The sequence below is a fragment of the Ochotona curzoniae genome, unplaced genomic scaffold (assembly GCF_017591425.1).
Source record: "Ochotona curzoniae isolate NIBS_2020 unplaced genomic scaffold, NIBS_Ocur_1.0 contig_21, whole genome shotgun sequence".
In the NCBI taxonomy this organism is placed as follows: Eukaryota; Metazoa; Chordata; class Mammalia; order Lagomorpha; family Ochotonidae; genus Ochotona; species Ochotona curzoniae.
In genome coordinates this window covers 7621693-7636729 of record NW_024465322.1, presented here as the reverse complement: position 1 = coordinate 7636729, position 15037 = coordinate 7621693, and the positions used below count along the sequence as shown (strand labels likewise).

General features: G+C 39.2%; 1 protein-coding gene across 1 annotated transcript; it reads right to left on the bottom strand.

The window, feature by feature from the left end:
- TDO2 (tryptophan 2,3-dioxygenase) lies at positions 1–14530 on the bottom strand. The gene is made up of 12 exons (XM_040971408.1): positions 14434–14530; positions 14110–14215; positions 13156–13246; positions 10521–10591; positions 9587–9714; positions 8231–8417; positions 6522–6629; positions 5215–5326; positions 3723–3780; positions 2847–2926; positions 2295–2385; positions 1–495 (listed from the first exon to the last, which is right to left on the bottom strand). Exons 1-12 carry the CDS (start codon positions 14466–14468, stop codon positions 342–344), a joined length of 1221 nt encoding a protein of 406 aa, XP_040827342.1. The 5' UTR covers positions 14469–14530; the 3' UTR covers positions 1–341.
- Between the last annotated feature and the right edge of the window lie 507 nt (positions 14531–15037).

Genomic DNA, 15037 nt, shown 5'->3' with positions numbered 1-15037 from the left:
AGAATGGCATTTTATTGTACACAATATCTGTAATTGTTGGGTGACTTTTTAAGTTTACGAACTATAAGCAATGAGGTGATGATCACATGAAGTGGTCACTTAAAGTTAAATTTGGGAAATTGAATTTTTAATAGGAGAATATCCTATATACAAGGTTATCATTGAATGGATTTACATCTTAACTCTTCTATCATCACGTAACATAATAAACTTATTTCCCAAACTGAACCAGAATAGCATGATGCAAAACTACATATACACATCATTATAAAAGATCATTAATAAAAAATAAAATCATAGACTGGAAAAATCAATAGTCCTTGGAGGTTTTGCAGGTGGATTTAATCTGACTCATCACTGCTGAAGTAGGAGCTGTCACAGTATTCAGCCGTATAAAGGAATCTGTGAATGATTGGATTCATCTTCGGTATCCAGGGCCGAGGAACCAGATACGTTGAAAGATTAAATAAATCTACAAACACCTTGTACCTGTCACTGGAAAAACACAATGCTTTCATTGATTGACATGAAGTATTCATGAATTTTTTATCCCCAAAATTATTTGTTATATATTTCCCATGGTTAGTATTTTATATTAAACATCATAAATAAATCAGATACACATTGCATTTATATACTATTAGTATTGTAGCTGTTCAGTTGTTATATTCAAAGAGCATGGCCATAAACAGTATCATGTGTTTGGTTGGTATAGCCCAGGGTAGCCCAGGCTACAACACAACATCTTAATGTCACATCATCTTCATAAAGACAGGGAAAGTACATTCATAGATGGAAGTACCATTTTACAACCAATGTCTGCTCAGAGTGGCTGTGACATTAAAATCGTGCTTTTGCTTATTAGGCAACTACTTTAATCATCAGTTTTATGAAGGAAGTTGCTTTCAATTAAATATACCTACATTAATATCCTGGCTCTCTCACCTATACTTTGTAGGACCTTAAACAAGTTGTTTAAAGTTCAGTGCTCTGATTTCTATAAACTAAAAGCCACACTTCTCTTCCTCTGGTCAGGCTTTTTATAAAAGGTAAAATAGAATGAGACACTAGACATGCCGATTCTGTTCATGGGTGTCCCCACCCTCTTATGTAGCTGCTGGTTTTGTATCAATGACTATCTCATGCTTACAGAACGCATTCCCAGGAAAAGTGAAGAATGGATAAAATGATGAAAATCTCAATTGACAAATGTGCGTTTTATAAATCAACCATTTTTGGTAATTAGAGTAGAAATGAACACAATGTGTTATAAATTAGGTGGGGAATTAAATGTGAATATCTAATTTGCTTTTTAGCTGGTTCTTCTTTGCCAATTACCACATCTGTCAATTCATCTTTCCATTACCAGTCATCCATCAGCCATGTCACCTAGCTATTCATCTCCATCCATTCATCCATCACTTTGTGAAAATTAAATAAGAATATATATGCCCTAAAAATCACTTTAGCATGTATTAGAGCTTCAATAATTGTCAGCAACCTTTCTAGAAAATGCGCTAAAAATGATACTCTCTGGAGCATTTACAAGTGTATTCATAAAATAAGGTCACATTAGGAGACCGGAAACTGTTTTACCTACACCATTCTTTCAGCCAAAAGCTCAATCGTGGAATTTATGGTATAAGTTTTAGTTCGGACAAACCTTGAACCCAAAGAGTTTGAAGACATTTTTGCCTGGGCAGGACAGGAATCACTAATCCCTTTATATTGTCATCAGTCATGCACGCCTGACGTCATCTTACGGTAGAAATGACAACGTTCAATAACTAAGGATTTGTTTCAGAATTCATTCCAAAGGACACAATAAGAATGGGTACTTTAGGAGCCCAGCACGTTGGCTTCACTGGCTAATCCTCACCTTCGAGCATCGGCATCCCATTTGGGCACCACTTCATGTCTTGGCTGTTCTGTTTCCCATCCAGCTGCCTGCTTGTGGCCTGGGGACCCTGCACACGCATGGGAGACCTGGCTCCTGGCTTTGGATTGGCTCAGCTCAGGCCACTGAGGCCATTTGAGAAGTGACCAAGAGAATGAAAGATCTTGGTCACTCCTTATTTCTCTATGGATCTGCCTTTCCAAGAAAAATAAATGAAGCTTAAAAAGAAAAAGAAAATGGATTCTTTCTTAACTAACTCCCCATCGGCTAACTCCCAATGTATTGTAAGCAGTTCAGACAGGAACAAGAAACAGTGTCGACTCGGAGAAAACGCATCCCTCTATGGAGGAACAATGGTGACCTCCCCCCGGATGATGAGGACAACGCCTCCTCTTACCTCACGGTGGAGCGCAGGTACTGATAACCTGAGGACCCTCCGGTGCCAGCCTTACTGCCCAGCATCCTGTGCACCATGCACACGTGGTTGTCTAGGGGAACAAACACAGTGTCTCTTGGATGCTTTTCTGCCATTAAGGAAAGGTTTATCACACAGTCATATGGAGGTTCATGTCTGAGAGCCAGGTGAGCCTGTTGGGTTGCCTGGCACCCCATGTAGTTGAGGTCACATTTTACTACGTCCGTTATTCTAGTTAGCCTTTGCTCACCACGGCAGGAGAGAGCCCGCCCGGGACTCCCAGGAATCCTTGCTAGGTTTGCTCATAGGAGTCACTTCCTCTTTTGTCAACAGTGGTAATTACTACAATAACAATTTCAAACTGCACTGGCAAATATATATATATATATATACATAGTTCTATATTAAAACATTTTCTTTGATCTGAAGCTTTTTTCCCCTTCTGATCATCAAATGTAAACAATACCGTGAAAGTATTTACTGGGCGAGGGAGCACCATGGAAGGAGGGGCACAGGGGATGGGAGCGCACTTACACCTCCATTTGGTCATGAGTGTGTCTATGTCCATGAGAGAGGTCAGGAGCTGAAAGGGGACCTGGAACCTGGGCTCCTCCCTACCGGAAAGCAAATCCAGTGTGTTAGTGACCACAGCAGCAATCAACGGACCCCAGCAACCAACGTCACCTTTGCCACTCGGGAGCCATGGTCATTTCCAAGGACACTTGGTCTCTTTCTGCATCTCAAAATGCAAACACTACTACTCATCACATGGTGTTTATTTGATGTCCAGAAAATTCTACAAATCTATGTGAAGGAAGAGGCCGGTTATGCTGGAAGATTCTTACTGAAAGGAGTCTTCTAACACATTAACACAAGTCAATCAGTTTGAGCTAACGCAATCAAAACAGAGACAAAGACTACTTTTAGTTCTTCCAATACATAAAAATACGTTGAAATTCTCATAAAAATTAAATTGAGGTATAAGTGACTGGTATAAAAAATTAGAAATCTGTGGAATTTTTTTTCACAATATGTATTCTTTTCTTGAATGTTTTAAAAAGCTATTGAATACCTGTATCTCAAAATCTATTTGTCCTGAAAGCGTTATATTTGTCTCCTTTATTTCTTTCCTTAAGACAACTGTCTAAGTACATTTTATACTAAGGACGTAGAAGCTTGAATCATATGCGTTCATTCTGAGTTCAGGAAAATGGGAAACGTTTTTTTGAGTGTGGACGTAACTTTGACTTCAACATCCTCCTGAAGGAATAACTAGCTGATTTTTTTTTCCAAAATCAAAGTATTGTGTGAAGGGATGATTGCAACTGGCAAGCTTTAATCCTCACAAAACACCTGTAACATATCACGTTCTCAACTTTAATTCTCTCCTCTCTTCCGGTACGTTCTTACCTGTAAAAATATATCATCAACGCTCCCTGTAACGCTCTATAAGACAATCGCCTTTCACCTGCAAAAACCAGGGTGAGTTTCACTGTGGTATAGACGAAGGGCAGTCGGGTTAATGTTGCATCAATGTCCTGAACAAATTAAGCAGTTCACATTTTTCGTAAACCTTGCAAGTTTAATTTTTTTGTTTGTTTATTTTTTAACTTGAATTTAGGAAGCTATCAGCTGGGAGATTTTTTTCTTTGAAGAGTGAATTTTAAGAAGCAACTAGAAAAACCCCCAAGAAAAGTCTTTGTTAAAATTCTTAAGTGTCATGTTAATATCTGATATTAAAAAAAATTCAGACTTCCATGATAATTATAAAATATACTTTCCAGAGCCCAGCGCAGTAGCCTAGTGGCTAAAGTTCTCGCTTTGAACATGCCAGGATCCCATATGGGTGCTGGTTCTAACCCCAGCCGCCCGGCTTTCCCATCCAGCTTCCTGCTTGTGGTCTGGGAAAGCAGTCAAGGATGGCCCAAAGCCTTGGGACCCTGCACCTACGTGGGAGACCCGGAAGAGGCTCTAGGCTCCTGACTTGGAATTGGCTCAGCTCCAGCCATTGCAGCCTCTTGGGGAGTGAATTAGCACATGGAAGATCTTCCGCTCTGTCTCTCCTCTTCTTTGTATATTGACTTCCCAATAAAAATAAAAAATAAAAAGCAACCTTTAAAAAATACATAATTTTCAAGGAAAATAGTGTGATCATTTAGTTTTCAAAAACTTAAACATGATCCATTACAATGTAAGTTTCAAACTGCCTTTTCCTAATTCACTTAGAGCAAATTTATTTGGCTTTAAGAAAGATGATGCTTAAATAAAAGTCTGTGCTCTCCAACGAGAGTCTTCGCTCCAAATTTCTGGAAATTGGGATTTGCCATCACTGACAGTTGTTTTCTAGAAAACTGAGATACAACCTTTAAGTTTATAGAATGAATACAAATTTCCTGTATTGGTATGCTCCATACTTAAAGATTAATTTTTGCTTCTAGTCTACACATATCCAAAGATATTGCATTATTATTGTCCTATAGAATGTATAAATCAAAATGATAGTACAGTTTCAAACAGATAAAAAAAATAAACTAGACTTCAGCTCTGAATGTACAGGTCATACTGGTCGGTTACTGCGCAAATAATTGTAGTAACAAACTAGAGTTGTGTTTTTCTTGCTCGGCATGAGAAACACTCGTTGTACAAAGAGATCCTTGCTCTCCCAGGAGCTGCGTCTTTCTTCTGTTACCACCACCACAGTCAGTACAAGAGCTAGCCTTCATTTCTGGCCCTGAAAGACATCATTCTCAATGACCCTTGGTATCCTTCAGGTCTCGAGTCCTAGTAACATTTCGGCTGTGCATTTAAAATCAATTGGAAATGAAAATCTGGTAAAGTAAATCTTGATAGTCCTATCAAATTGTATTAATTGTTAATAAATTGTGTTAATAACAATATTTACCTTTACCAAGGAGATATTCATGGCGCTTCTCATCAAACAGGGACAGTAACACCTCTTTTTGTTTCTGAAATTCAGCCAGCACATCCTCTTTTTCCTCTGACTCTTCCAAGGCCTTCAGTCAAAAACAAAACAAAAAACAAACAGAAAACTTGGTTTATTATTCTCAAGAGACAAAGCAGATTTCTCTACTTTACAAAACTTGTTTGATGACAAATATACCCTCTGGTTGCAGTGACATTGCCCTTGGCAGGTCTTCCATAGTGTCAACTATCACACATTGGAAATTATGCACCAAAAGGAATCTTATTGATCATGTATATAATCTGAAATCTAAATCTCTAAATTAGAGACGAACTGTTGAGAATGACGGATAAATAAATAGATATCGGAGTAACGGACATCAATGAGAACATAAAGATCATCCTATGCAAAAGTATAGAGATAGATCAGAAAGAATCAAAGTTAGCACATGGCATAATGCCACCACTCACAGTAGGTAAAGGAGAAAATGGACCCAGAATTAGACAATTGGATGCAGACATTATGGTGTGTAGTGTACCAAATCCAGAGGAAGAGAATGTTCAAGACATTAGGTAGTACTTAATACTGAATGCTGCTGGAAGAGCCAGTTAAAATTGAAAATGACTTTTGCATCTTTATGCACGTGGCCCATTGATTCATCTAACTGAAGGCTGATAACGTACATATTTTCTATGATACCGATGATAAAATTGAGGCCAAGAGAGATTAAGTAACGTGTTTACTATAACACAGCTCAGAGCACAGATGGAATTTGAACCCACGCAATGTGACTTCAATGATCTGATGTAAACCTTTAAGAGGAAGAACTGTAGTAATTTTTTTGAGTTTAGTCATGATGATAGGATGAAGGTCATGGAACTTAATGAGAAATGAAGAGTATTTTTTGAGCAGTAAAAGAACTGCACACGGTGTGAGAACTGCCAAACAGACCCAGGAAATCTGCGACTGGGAGGAAAGATTCAGCTGATTCTTTCCTTGTTATATTTAAATTCGACAGAAGAGAAATTTCCACTAGAACCGAAAAAAATGTCTTTTTATCTGGAAATTTGTCAGAAACATCTTGCCTGCCACGAATATTTGGAACTTGTGAAACTTTAATTGCACACAGGAGAACTAAATCAACCAACGATATATTCCAAGAAAGAGTATTTGTGAAATAAAATTAAAATAATGAAAGGCTAGGAGAACAACAAAAAATCACCAAAACAAAATTCCAATTACTTCTTCTGTTGTAAAGGTTCACATGCTCATATCTTTATAAATACCTGCAGCTTTATGAATTCTTCATCCAGCCCTTTGACAATATTTTTTTCAAGCTTTCCCCAGAAATCAAATCCATGTGGTTCTAGACCTGGTGTCCTTTCCAGCCATGCCTTAAACGAATAAATATAATTTTTAAGTGAGTACATGCAAATGTAAATGAAGTAAAATATGTTGTCAACAACACATACTCTAAATAAGCAACCTGCAGCTGTGAGAAGCATACATCACAACTTTGTCATTTCCTTCTTTTTAGTGTCGTCATTGAAATAACTGACCATTTCATTTTCTTGATCTCTGAGACAACTCTTACTAACGTTTGTTCTTAGTTTCTTAAGAAATACATGATTACAAAAACCTCCATTTGCTTCTGAAAATCAAATAACTTTAACATGTATAACGTCTTCTGCTTTATTCTAAAAAAAAAAAAACATTTTATGTTTAGCAGTTGAAATGTATAAAATGTGATATCTCTTCTAAATTCAGAGGCATGATATATTTAAGAAATGATGTGTTTATTTGAAAGGCAGAGGTAGAGAAAGCCAAAGGCAAAGAGAGATCTCTTCCATTCACTAGCTCACTCTCCAAGTGGCTGCTAGGCCTGCGTTGTGGCAGGAGCCTCAGTTCAGGTCTTCCATGTGGGTGCAGGTCTCCTAGCACGTGGGCAATCTACCATTGGTTTTTTAGACACATTAGTGTGGAGCTAGGTAAGAAGAGGAGCAGCTGGAACTCAAACTGGCACCATGTCTGGGCATTACCATGCGTGCCACAGCAGCCGGTCCTGTTTAGTAACTTCATAATGAAATAGCCATGCAGTTAGTTGCATGAAGATTTCACAATACATTGGAATCTAAAGATGAGACTGCATTCCTACAGCTTTGTGGCTTTTTATTGATTCAATACTAGCTCTGCGATTACTTTTCTCCATATTTTTATACAGCATTTGTGACGCTGTATAAATCAAGAGAACCTAAAAGCTTACTGACAGCACCCCAGGAATTCATGGGAAGGACATAATTCACAAAGAGGTAAGTTTAATAAGAAAAGGGAAAGGTTGTTTAAGTATGTCAGGATAATATGCTTTTTTAATCTAATTATTTCTTAATAGTGAACATTAATGATTCTGTGAGACTATGAGGTTCCAGGACATCAGGATATTGAGAAACAATTTCTGAGAAGTGTATTCTTGGCACATTAGTTTAAGAAAAACACTATCGTGGTCTATGTAGCATATAAAGCTGCTGTCTGCATGGCTGGCATCCCACATGCGCGGCAGTTGGAGTCACATTAATCTAAGAACTGATGTAACGATTACATATTATTGTTATTATTATTATGCAAGCCAGCATTGTGGCCCAGTGGGTTGGGCCACCGCCTGCAGCACTGGCATTTGATAAGCACACCAGTGTGAGTCCTGCCTTTACTTCCTGTTCAGCTCCCTGCTAATGGGCCTGGAAAAGCAGCGAAAAAATGATCCAAGTTGTCGAGTTGCTGCACCTGTGTGGCAACCAGGATGAAACTTCTGGCTCCTGGCTTTTGCTTGGTACAGCCTGGGTCATTGGGAGTAAACCGATGAATAAAAGCTTCTCCCCATTCTCTCCCTTTTACTTTGCCTTTCAAATAAATAAGTATTTTAAAATAAAGTAAAATTCTGGTTTAGCACAAGCTAACTTAGAGGCATTGCATTAGACTGAAGGAAAATGGAAGCACACACCTCGACAAGTTGCAGAAGTGTCTTGCCCTGCTCAGATTGAAGTAGCAGCTCGTTGTCTTCCCCTTTGAAGTTATCCCGATAATGTCTTCTGTTGTAAGGGACTCTCAAGTTCTGAAGAACACCGATCTTGTTCTCCAGGAGTCGGAACTGCAAACTCTGGAATCCTGATGCTGGAGATAAATACTCCCTGGGAAGGGAAGGGAAGGGAAGGGAAGGGAAGGGAAGGGAAGGGAAGGGAAGGGAAGGGAAGGGAAGGGAAGGGAAGGGAAGGGAAGGGAAGGAAGGAAGGGAAGGGAAGGAAGGGAAGGAAGGGAAGGGAAGGGAAGGAAGGGAAGGGAAGGGAAGGGAAGGGAAGGGAAGGGAAGGGGAGGGAAGGGAAGGGAAGGGAAGGGAAGGGAAGGGAAGGGAAGGGAAGGGAAGGGAAGGGAAGGGAAGGGAAGGGAAGGGAAGGGAAGGGAAGGGAAGGGAAGGGAATAGTACATGGATAGACATTGTAAATCGCTGTGATGGTTTCTTCTGTTTTAGGAAATTATCAGTACTACCTTCCTAGATATCACCAAGAAAACACACACACAACTGCCTAGAGCTGGACCTTTGGCTTGGCCTTTCTTAAAATAAGGAAAATGAGCTACTTAGACATTATGTTTCCGTCAATAAGAAGTTAGAAACTTCGTATTAGTTGTAAAATGTCATACATATTACAGCATATATTATATATATTTTAATATAAATATGTATAATAATGCTTAGGTGTTAGATAAAATTTCCATGCATGTAATGGAATAACAGCATACACATATGTATATATAGATACATACATATAGTTGTTTATGAATATATTTTTGTACTAAATATTTTCCTTTAAAGACATTTGGATACTGGGAAATTATCCATCCCATGTTGCTAAGAATTTTTTTATAAATATTATTAACTCCCCCATAAGTTACAATATTGGATATTATCATAATCTTGCTATCTCAAATCATTATTAGCATCAATGAAATAAGGACATGAATGGAATTTTGCCAAGCATGACATGAGTAGTCCAAAGATATAACTACTTCCACCCTCCAAATCACTGTACTTTTGGCTAAAGTTGTAATTTCTAATTAAATTGCAAGGATTCTTTTAAAATCATTTTTGCGAAGTTTTCTAAAATTCCTTATTGGGAAAAGTGGAGCACACCGCATTGAATTGAAACCAATTTTCATACATTTTTGTATCTGAAAATGGTGAAATGCCTTTCAAACGTTACAACTGCTCACTTCCGCCCAAGTCCAAACAGTGACAGCATCAACAGGTTCCTCACACGTTCTCCTTTTCCACCCTCAGGATAAAAGGCACAGAGCTACGCACCTGAAATCATTGAAGTCCAAGGCTGTCATCGTTTCCAAGACAGAAAACTGCTGCACCAATAATTTAAGGATCACGGACACGCGGTGCATCCTAGTGACAACTTTTAGCATATTCCTCTCATCTCTGACCTAAGATTAAGACATGAAATGCTGAATAATCAATGCCGACCTCTTGGGCAGAGAAGAAATTATAAATGACAACGCACGTCTGTCAACTTCAGGACTAACTGGAACTGGTCATTGCCATAAATATGTGTTGAAGGAACAGTAATACGGAATTGGGTACCAGGGACGCCAGTAAACCCAGGATCATTTTTCTGTGGAAATGGAAAATGAAGTGGCAGTGAGCAAGAAGAAGATTGTAGGAAAGCAGCTGCCTCCGATTCCAAGACAAGCTTTTCACTTTCATTTTGCTGTAAAGGGAATAAGGTCAAGGGAGTATGGGGACTTCTGAGGATTCCGCAACACGTGGAGAGATCTGCTCTTGACTGACAAAGCTGCCGCTGACACGAATGGGAAACACATTCAACTATGTGAGAAGAATGTCACCTGTCCGGAGAACACTCCAGGAAGTTCATGGGAAAATAAAGGTTATGTGGGTGCAAAAGAAATGTTGAAATCTGTGAATTGGTCTTTTATGCTCCCCTCGAGCCTTTGGAAAATTTCTTGGTACGCAATCCCTAGCCAGCCGCTCCTGGGGGACGAGCTAAGAAGCAAAGAACCAAGGCAGGATGCTGTGAGCCTCTACAAAGAGGAAGGGAGACTGGACAGGAGGAAGGACAGTTGAGTCCTCACCATTAACCGAAGGGTCCCCGATGCTCCCTCATTAAATACTGTTCTTGCCACTTGGTGTGGGATGTAACTCATTGATCAGCTATTTCTGTATTTCCTGATGCATGAAAGCAATATTGTGACAAAAAAAAAAAAGAACTTACGTGACCATTCTGAAAAATTTCTCGAACAGAGTCTAATTCCCAGAGGATCTGTTTAAACCAGAGTTCATAAGCTGTAATAATAAAAAAAAAAAAAAAACATCGTCAGTTGGAAAGTCATGGCAATCTCTTTGATCACAGTTCTTTATGGGCAAAATGGTTAACACTGAAAGAGATATGAAAAGGTTAAATAAGCGAAAAAAGCATTACATATAAAGATAGCACTGTTCAAACTAGAAATACCAGTATTAGAATGATAATACCAAGAGTTTATTGAATGTTTTAATGTACCCAGCACGTTTTTATGCTTTATATTCATTATCACAGTGATTCCTCTCAACTGAATGTTTGTAAAGGTGAAAAGAACGTTTTTTTCTTGTTTTGCAAAACGTCAGTTACCTACAAGCCAAAGCAAGACTGACAACACAGTGACATACATTAAGTAGATTCTGACTTTTTTTGGTCACTAGGCTACTCATAGTAGGACTAAATTATTCCCGCATTAACTTGCTCTTAAGATTTAGAGTTTTTGTCTTGTTTTAAATTGGAAAGGCAGATATACAGAGAGGAGAGACAGACATCCATCCACTGCTTCACTCCCCGGGGGGGATCACAGCGGTTGGGGCCGAGCTGATCTGAAGCCAGCTGCCAGGAGCTAGGAGTTTCTTCTGGGTGTTGCGCACAGGTACAGGGTCCCTAGGTTTTGGGCCATCTTCTACTACTTTCCCAGACCACAAGCATGGAGGTGGAGCAGCCAGAATACTAGCAAGTGCCCATATGAGTTCCCAGCAGACACAAGGTGAGGATTTAGCCACTAGGCTATCATACCAGAACCACATAAGTCTCAGACTATAAGTGCTTAGTGTCTAGATTTTATCACATTCATCTATGTTTGCTCAGTATTTAATCCAGTGCAAAAATAAACATTGAGTGGTCATTTATAAATAAAGAAATGTAGTCAGTCTAACTATGGACTAAACTTAGACAACCATCTTGGAGATCTGTATTGTACCCGTTTGGGTTCAATTGTATAGATAAAAGTTATATTTTTGAGATAATTGAATCTAACTGTAATTGTTAATTTGTGGAAGTTTGGGAATAGAGAGAAAACCAAATATCTGTTGATTAACTTATGTATCTCTTTTTCACATGTAACACGTTGGCTAGTCGTATGACCCACTGCTTACAAATCACCAGTGCAGGATGAAAGAGAGGGGAGCCTATCAAATGATATCAGGTGTTAATTATTGCATGCTGATCAAGTACCTTCCCTAGGCACCCATGCTCCCCCAAGGATCTCTGTGAGTGAGCAGATGGAATGGGTCTGCCCACTTGGCAGCTGTGAAGATAAATCTCCCTGAGATATGCACAACTGGACCAAAGGTCACACACCTTAGAATGACCTAGACAGGGTTCTGTGCAGCTTTCAGATGTCGCGTTTGTGGCACTAAGCCGCAATTCCTTTCTTGTTGACTTTACCTTGGCATAGGATGCCAATAAAAATACAAGCACAGAAGCAGAAGGAGTAACACATTAAGCCAGCTGCCGTTTGTCCTTGGGTGCTCTATTCCCTGGGGTTTCCAGTGCAGCCAGTCACTGAGGATCTGGACTGGGAGGGGAGAATGGGAAGATATGTAAGGTTACTGGGATTTTGTGCCCTGACAAGTCAGAGAACTATAAAACGTCCTGGACTACTTTAAAGAAAATGTTCTTAATATATGGGGATCGTACACCGTTTAGCATATATTCATTAAAAATGTGCATACAATTTCAGAATTTAGGGGCCATCTGAGCTCCTAAAGGCCTGCATTTCTAGATCAGAAACCACTGCCCAGAGGTAAAAAAAAAAAAAAAAAAAAAAATCTGGCATTCTAAAAAATTGTATTTTTTTCTCTATTGTCAGTTTTTTTACACATAATACATTAGATTGTTTAATTCCTGAAAATAGCTTTTAAAAAATGTTCTAACTTGAGAAACAGTAACAGCTTGTAAACTCTTGTTGAATTTCCAAGAATGGGGCTCAGCATGGTAGTCTAGTGGCTGAAGGCCTCCCCTTGCACGCTCCAGGACTCACAGAGGTGCCAGTTCCCATCCTGGCTGCCCTACTTCCTGACGAGCTCTCTGCTTGTGACCTGGGAAAGCAGTGGAGGATGGTCCAAGGCATTGGAACCCTGTACCTGAATGGTGCAGAAGAAGCTCCTGGCTCCTGGCTTCGGATTGACTCAGTTCTGGCCATTGCAACCACTTGGAGAGTGAATCAGCTCTCTTTCCTTCTATCTGTAGATGAGCCCTTGAAATAAAAATAAATTAGCCTTAAAAAGAAAAAGGGAAAGAAGGAAAGGAAAGAAAGGAAGAAAGGAATGAAGGGAGGGAGGAAAGAAGAAATCCAAACAATGAAAATCCTCCATGGAATTAGACAAAGCTGGAGTCCTGTTTGAAAGAACAAAAAAAAAAAAAAAACCATAAAATTAAAAAAAAAAAAAAGAAAGAAATGTGTTCACCAGTAAACTGGTCTCAGGCATTTCCGAAACAGATAGTTCTGTGCCATTTCACCAGTTTATTGTTGAAAGGCCGTCTTTTCTCGTTAGTCACGGGAGAGTCTTTGGAACTGTTCGTGTCGAGTCTGAATGCAACATACCTTGATGCGTTATGATGAAAAGGTGCTCATCGTGGATCTTGTTGCCTTTTATTTCACTTTGAAGTTCTTGCGCACTCAAAATTTTTTCCAGCTTAAAGTGAAAATAGAAACATGGGGCTTAGTATTACAAACCTTGTTTTTCACCATCTCAGTGGGAGTGTTCTCCAGCGTCCCAAACACAGCAGGAGCACCTCTATCCCTTTCTTTTAAACAATCAGCGTGTCTCTTTAGAAAGGAGTTGAACGGATGACTTTTATTTTTCTCTGAAAAAATTATACTTACTAGGAGCTTATCATATCACAGTTATTATAGTCATTGCCAGGCCACATTCCCTGTAACATTCAACGATTAGGGGATAGACTAAAGATGTGTTCGACTGTGTATCTGTCGTTTTCCGCTCATCCAACAGCCTCTGTGTAAATGATCTTAACATTTTTTTATTCATGAAAGTACAAGGTTTTCTTCCTCAAAAACTAGATGGTAATCAGGCTAAAACTTAAAAAAAAAAATTTCCAAAATCTCCTTTGCTGATTTCCTCTTACTGACTGATGATGAAAAAACAAAAATCAAACTAAAAGCTTGGGTGCCTTTTACATTTGTACTTTATGCTGAATCTTAAAAAGATTGTTTTTTTTTCTAGATGCATTTATAGTTTTCTAGGCTGAGCCTACTGACTGCTTCTTATTTATTCAAGTTATATACTGCTTGAATTACTAAAGCTATGTCATGCCTTTACACGCTAGGCATTCACTCAAGTCTCTGATTTCATTCTACCTCTACTAAAAAGTCGCTATTTTCACCTGTGCGTCTCTTGAATTATTCCACCAAAAACATAAAAACAGAAATTTGTGAATAAGGTTGTTGATGACGGAGGGTGCAAGACGTGGAAGAGTAACTTAGCAGAATTTAGTGCCTAACAGTGGTGGTTAAACCCTGTGAGAAGCCTGGCCCCACCTGTAGGTAGTTCCCATAGATAAGTCCTCCTTTGCTGGCTTTATTCACACCAGTTTGGGATTTGTCTTCTTCTCTGCCTTCCACGGGTAGGTTATTCAAAGCGAATCTGTTGTTTTAGTAAAGGAGAAAAGAAAGCAAGAGCTTGAGAACACACAGGTAACAGTACGTATGGGCGGTTAAACTTCCCTTGTTAATTTTGTGTAGATAATTCAACAAGGGGATCAAGGAGACAGCATTCAATGCTCTCCATATTCAGAAACTCAAATGCCCATCCTTGGTACTTCCATTAGCCTACATCTACTTAGAACACAAGCAAATACTCACCCAAAGTTGTTTCCTAAAACTGGGCACCCACTCATGATGAAGAGACACTGTCCGAGCAGCACAGAGCTCCGACTCCGGCTGGAGGGCTCATTGATCTGGATGTGCTACTGCTGCCTTTTACGAACTCTGTTTACGCTGCACAGCCAATCAGCTCCCTCCTTGTCCGCCTAGCTAGAGTGTCATTCCAGGTGTGGATTATAGAGAGGATTAAGGCCATCATCGTTTGTTTTCTGGAACAGTATGATGCCAAATTGGATTATTTGACTTCCCAACTTTTGCTTTCATATCAGAAGTACTGAATGGCAAATAAATCAATAGGAGCGGGGTTTTGAAAAGCACTATTCACTCCTCAATTATGATAAAATACGTGGCGTAGCGTTAGGATGCGCAGGACGACAGATTTGTAGAAAGGCAACATTCTCTCGGATTTGCACAGTCCTATAACCATCCATTAGGCAAAAATAAAACCAGATTTTCATTTCTAAGCAAAGAAATCCGCAGTATCACAGATCGTATGTATGTTGTATGTGCTCTTTCGTCTCGTCATTAGAAGTTGTGATCTATACCCTAAGCAATAACAGTTAAGCTTCTAACACAAGGCAGT

Excerpts from the sequence above, each read along its gene's own strand:
- TDO2 (XM_040971408.1), bottom strand. The coding sequence starts at position 14,468 with ATGAGTGGGTGCCCAGTTTTAGGAAACAACTTTGG. Across the intron at positions 10,592-13,155 it reads TTTCATCATAACGCATCAAG|CTTATGAACTCTGGTTTAAA; the intron begins GTATGTTGCATT and ends TTATTATTACAG. Across the intron at positions 3,781-5,214 it reads TGAATATCTCCTTGGTAAAG|GTGAAAGGCGATTGTCTTAT; the intron begins GTAAATATTGTT and ends TGGTTTTTGCAG.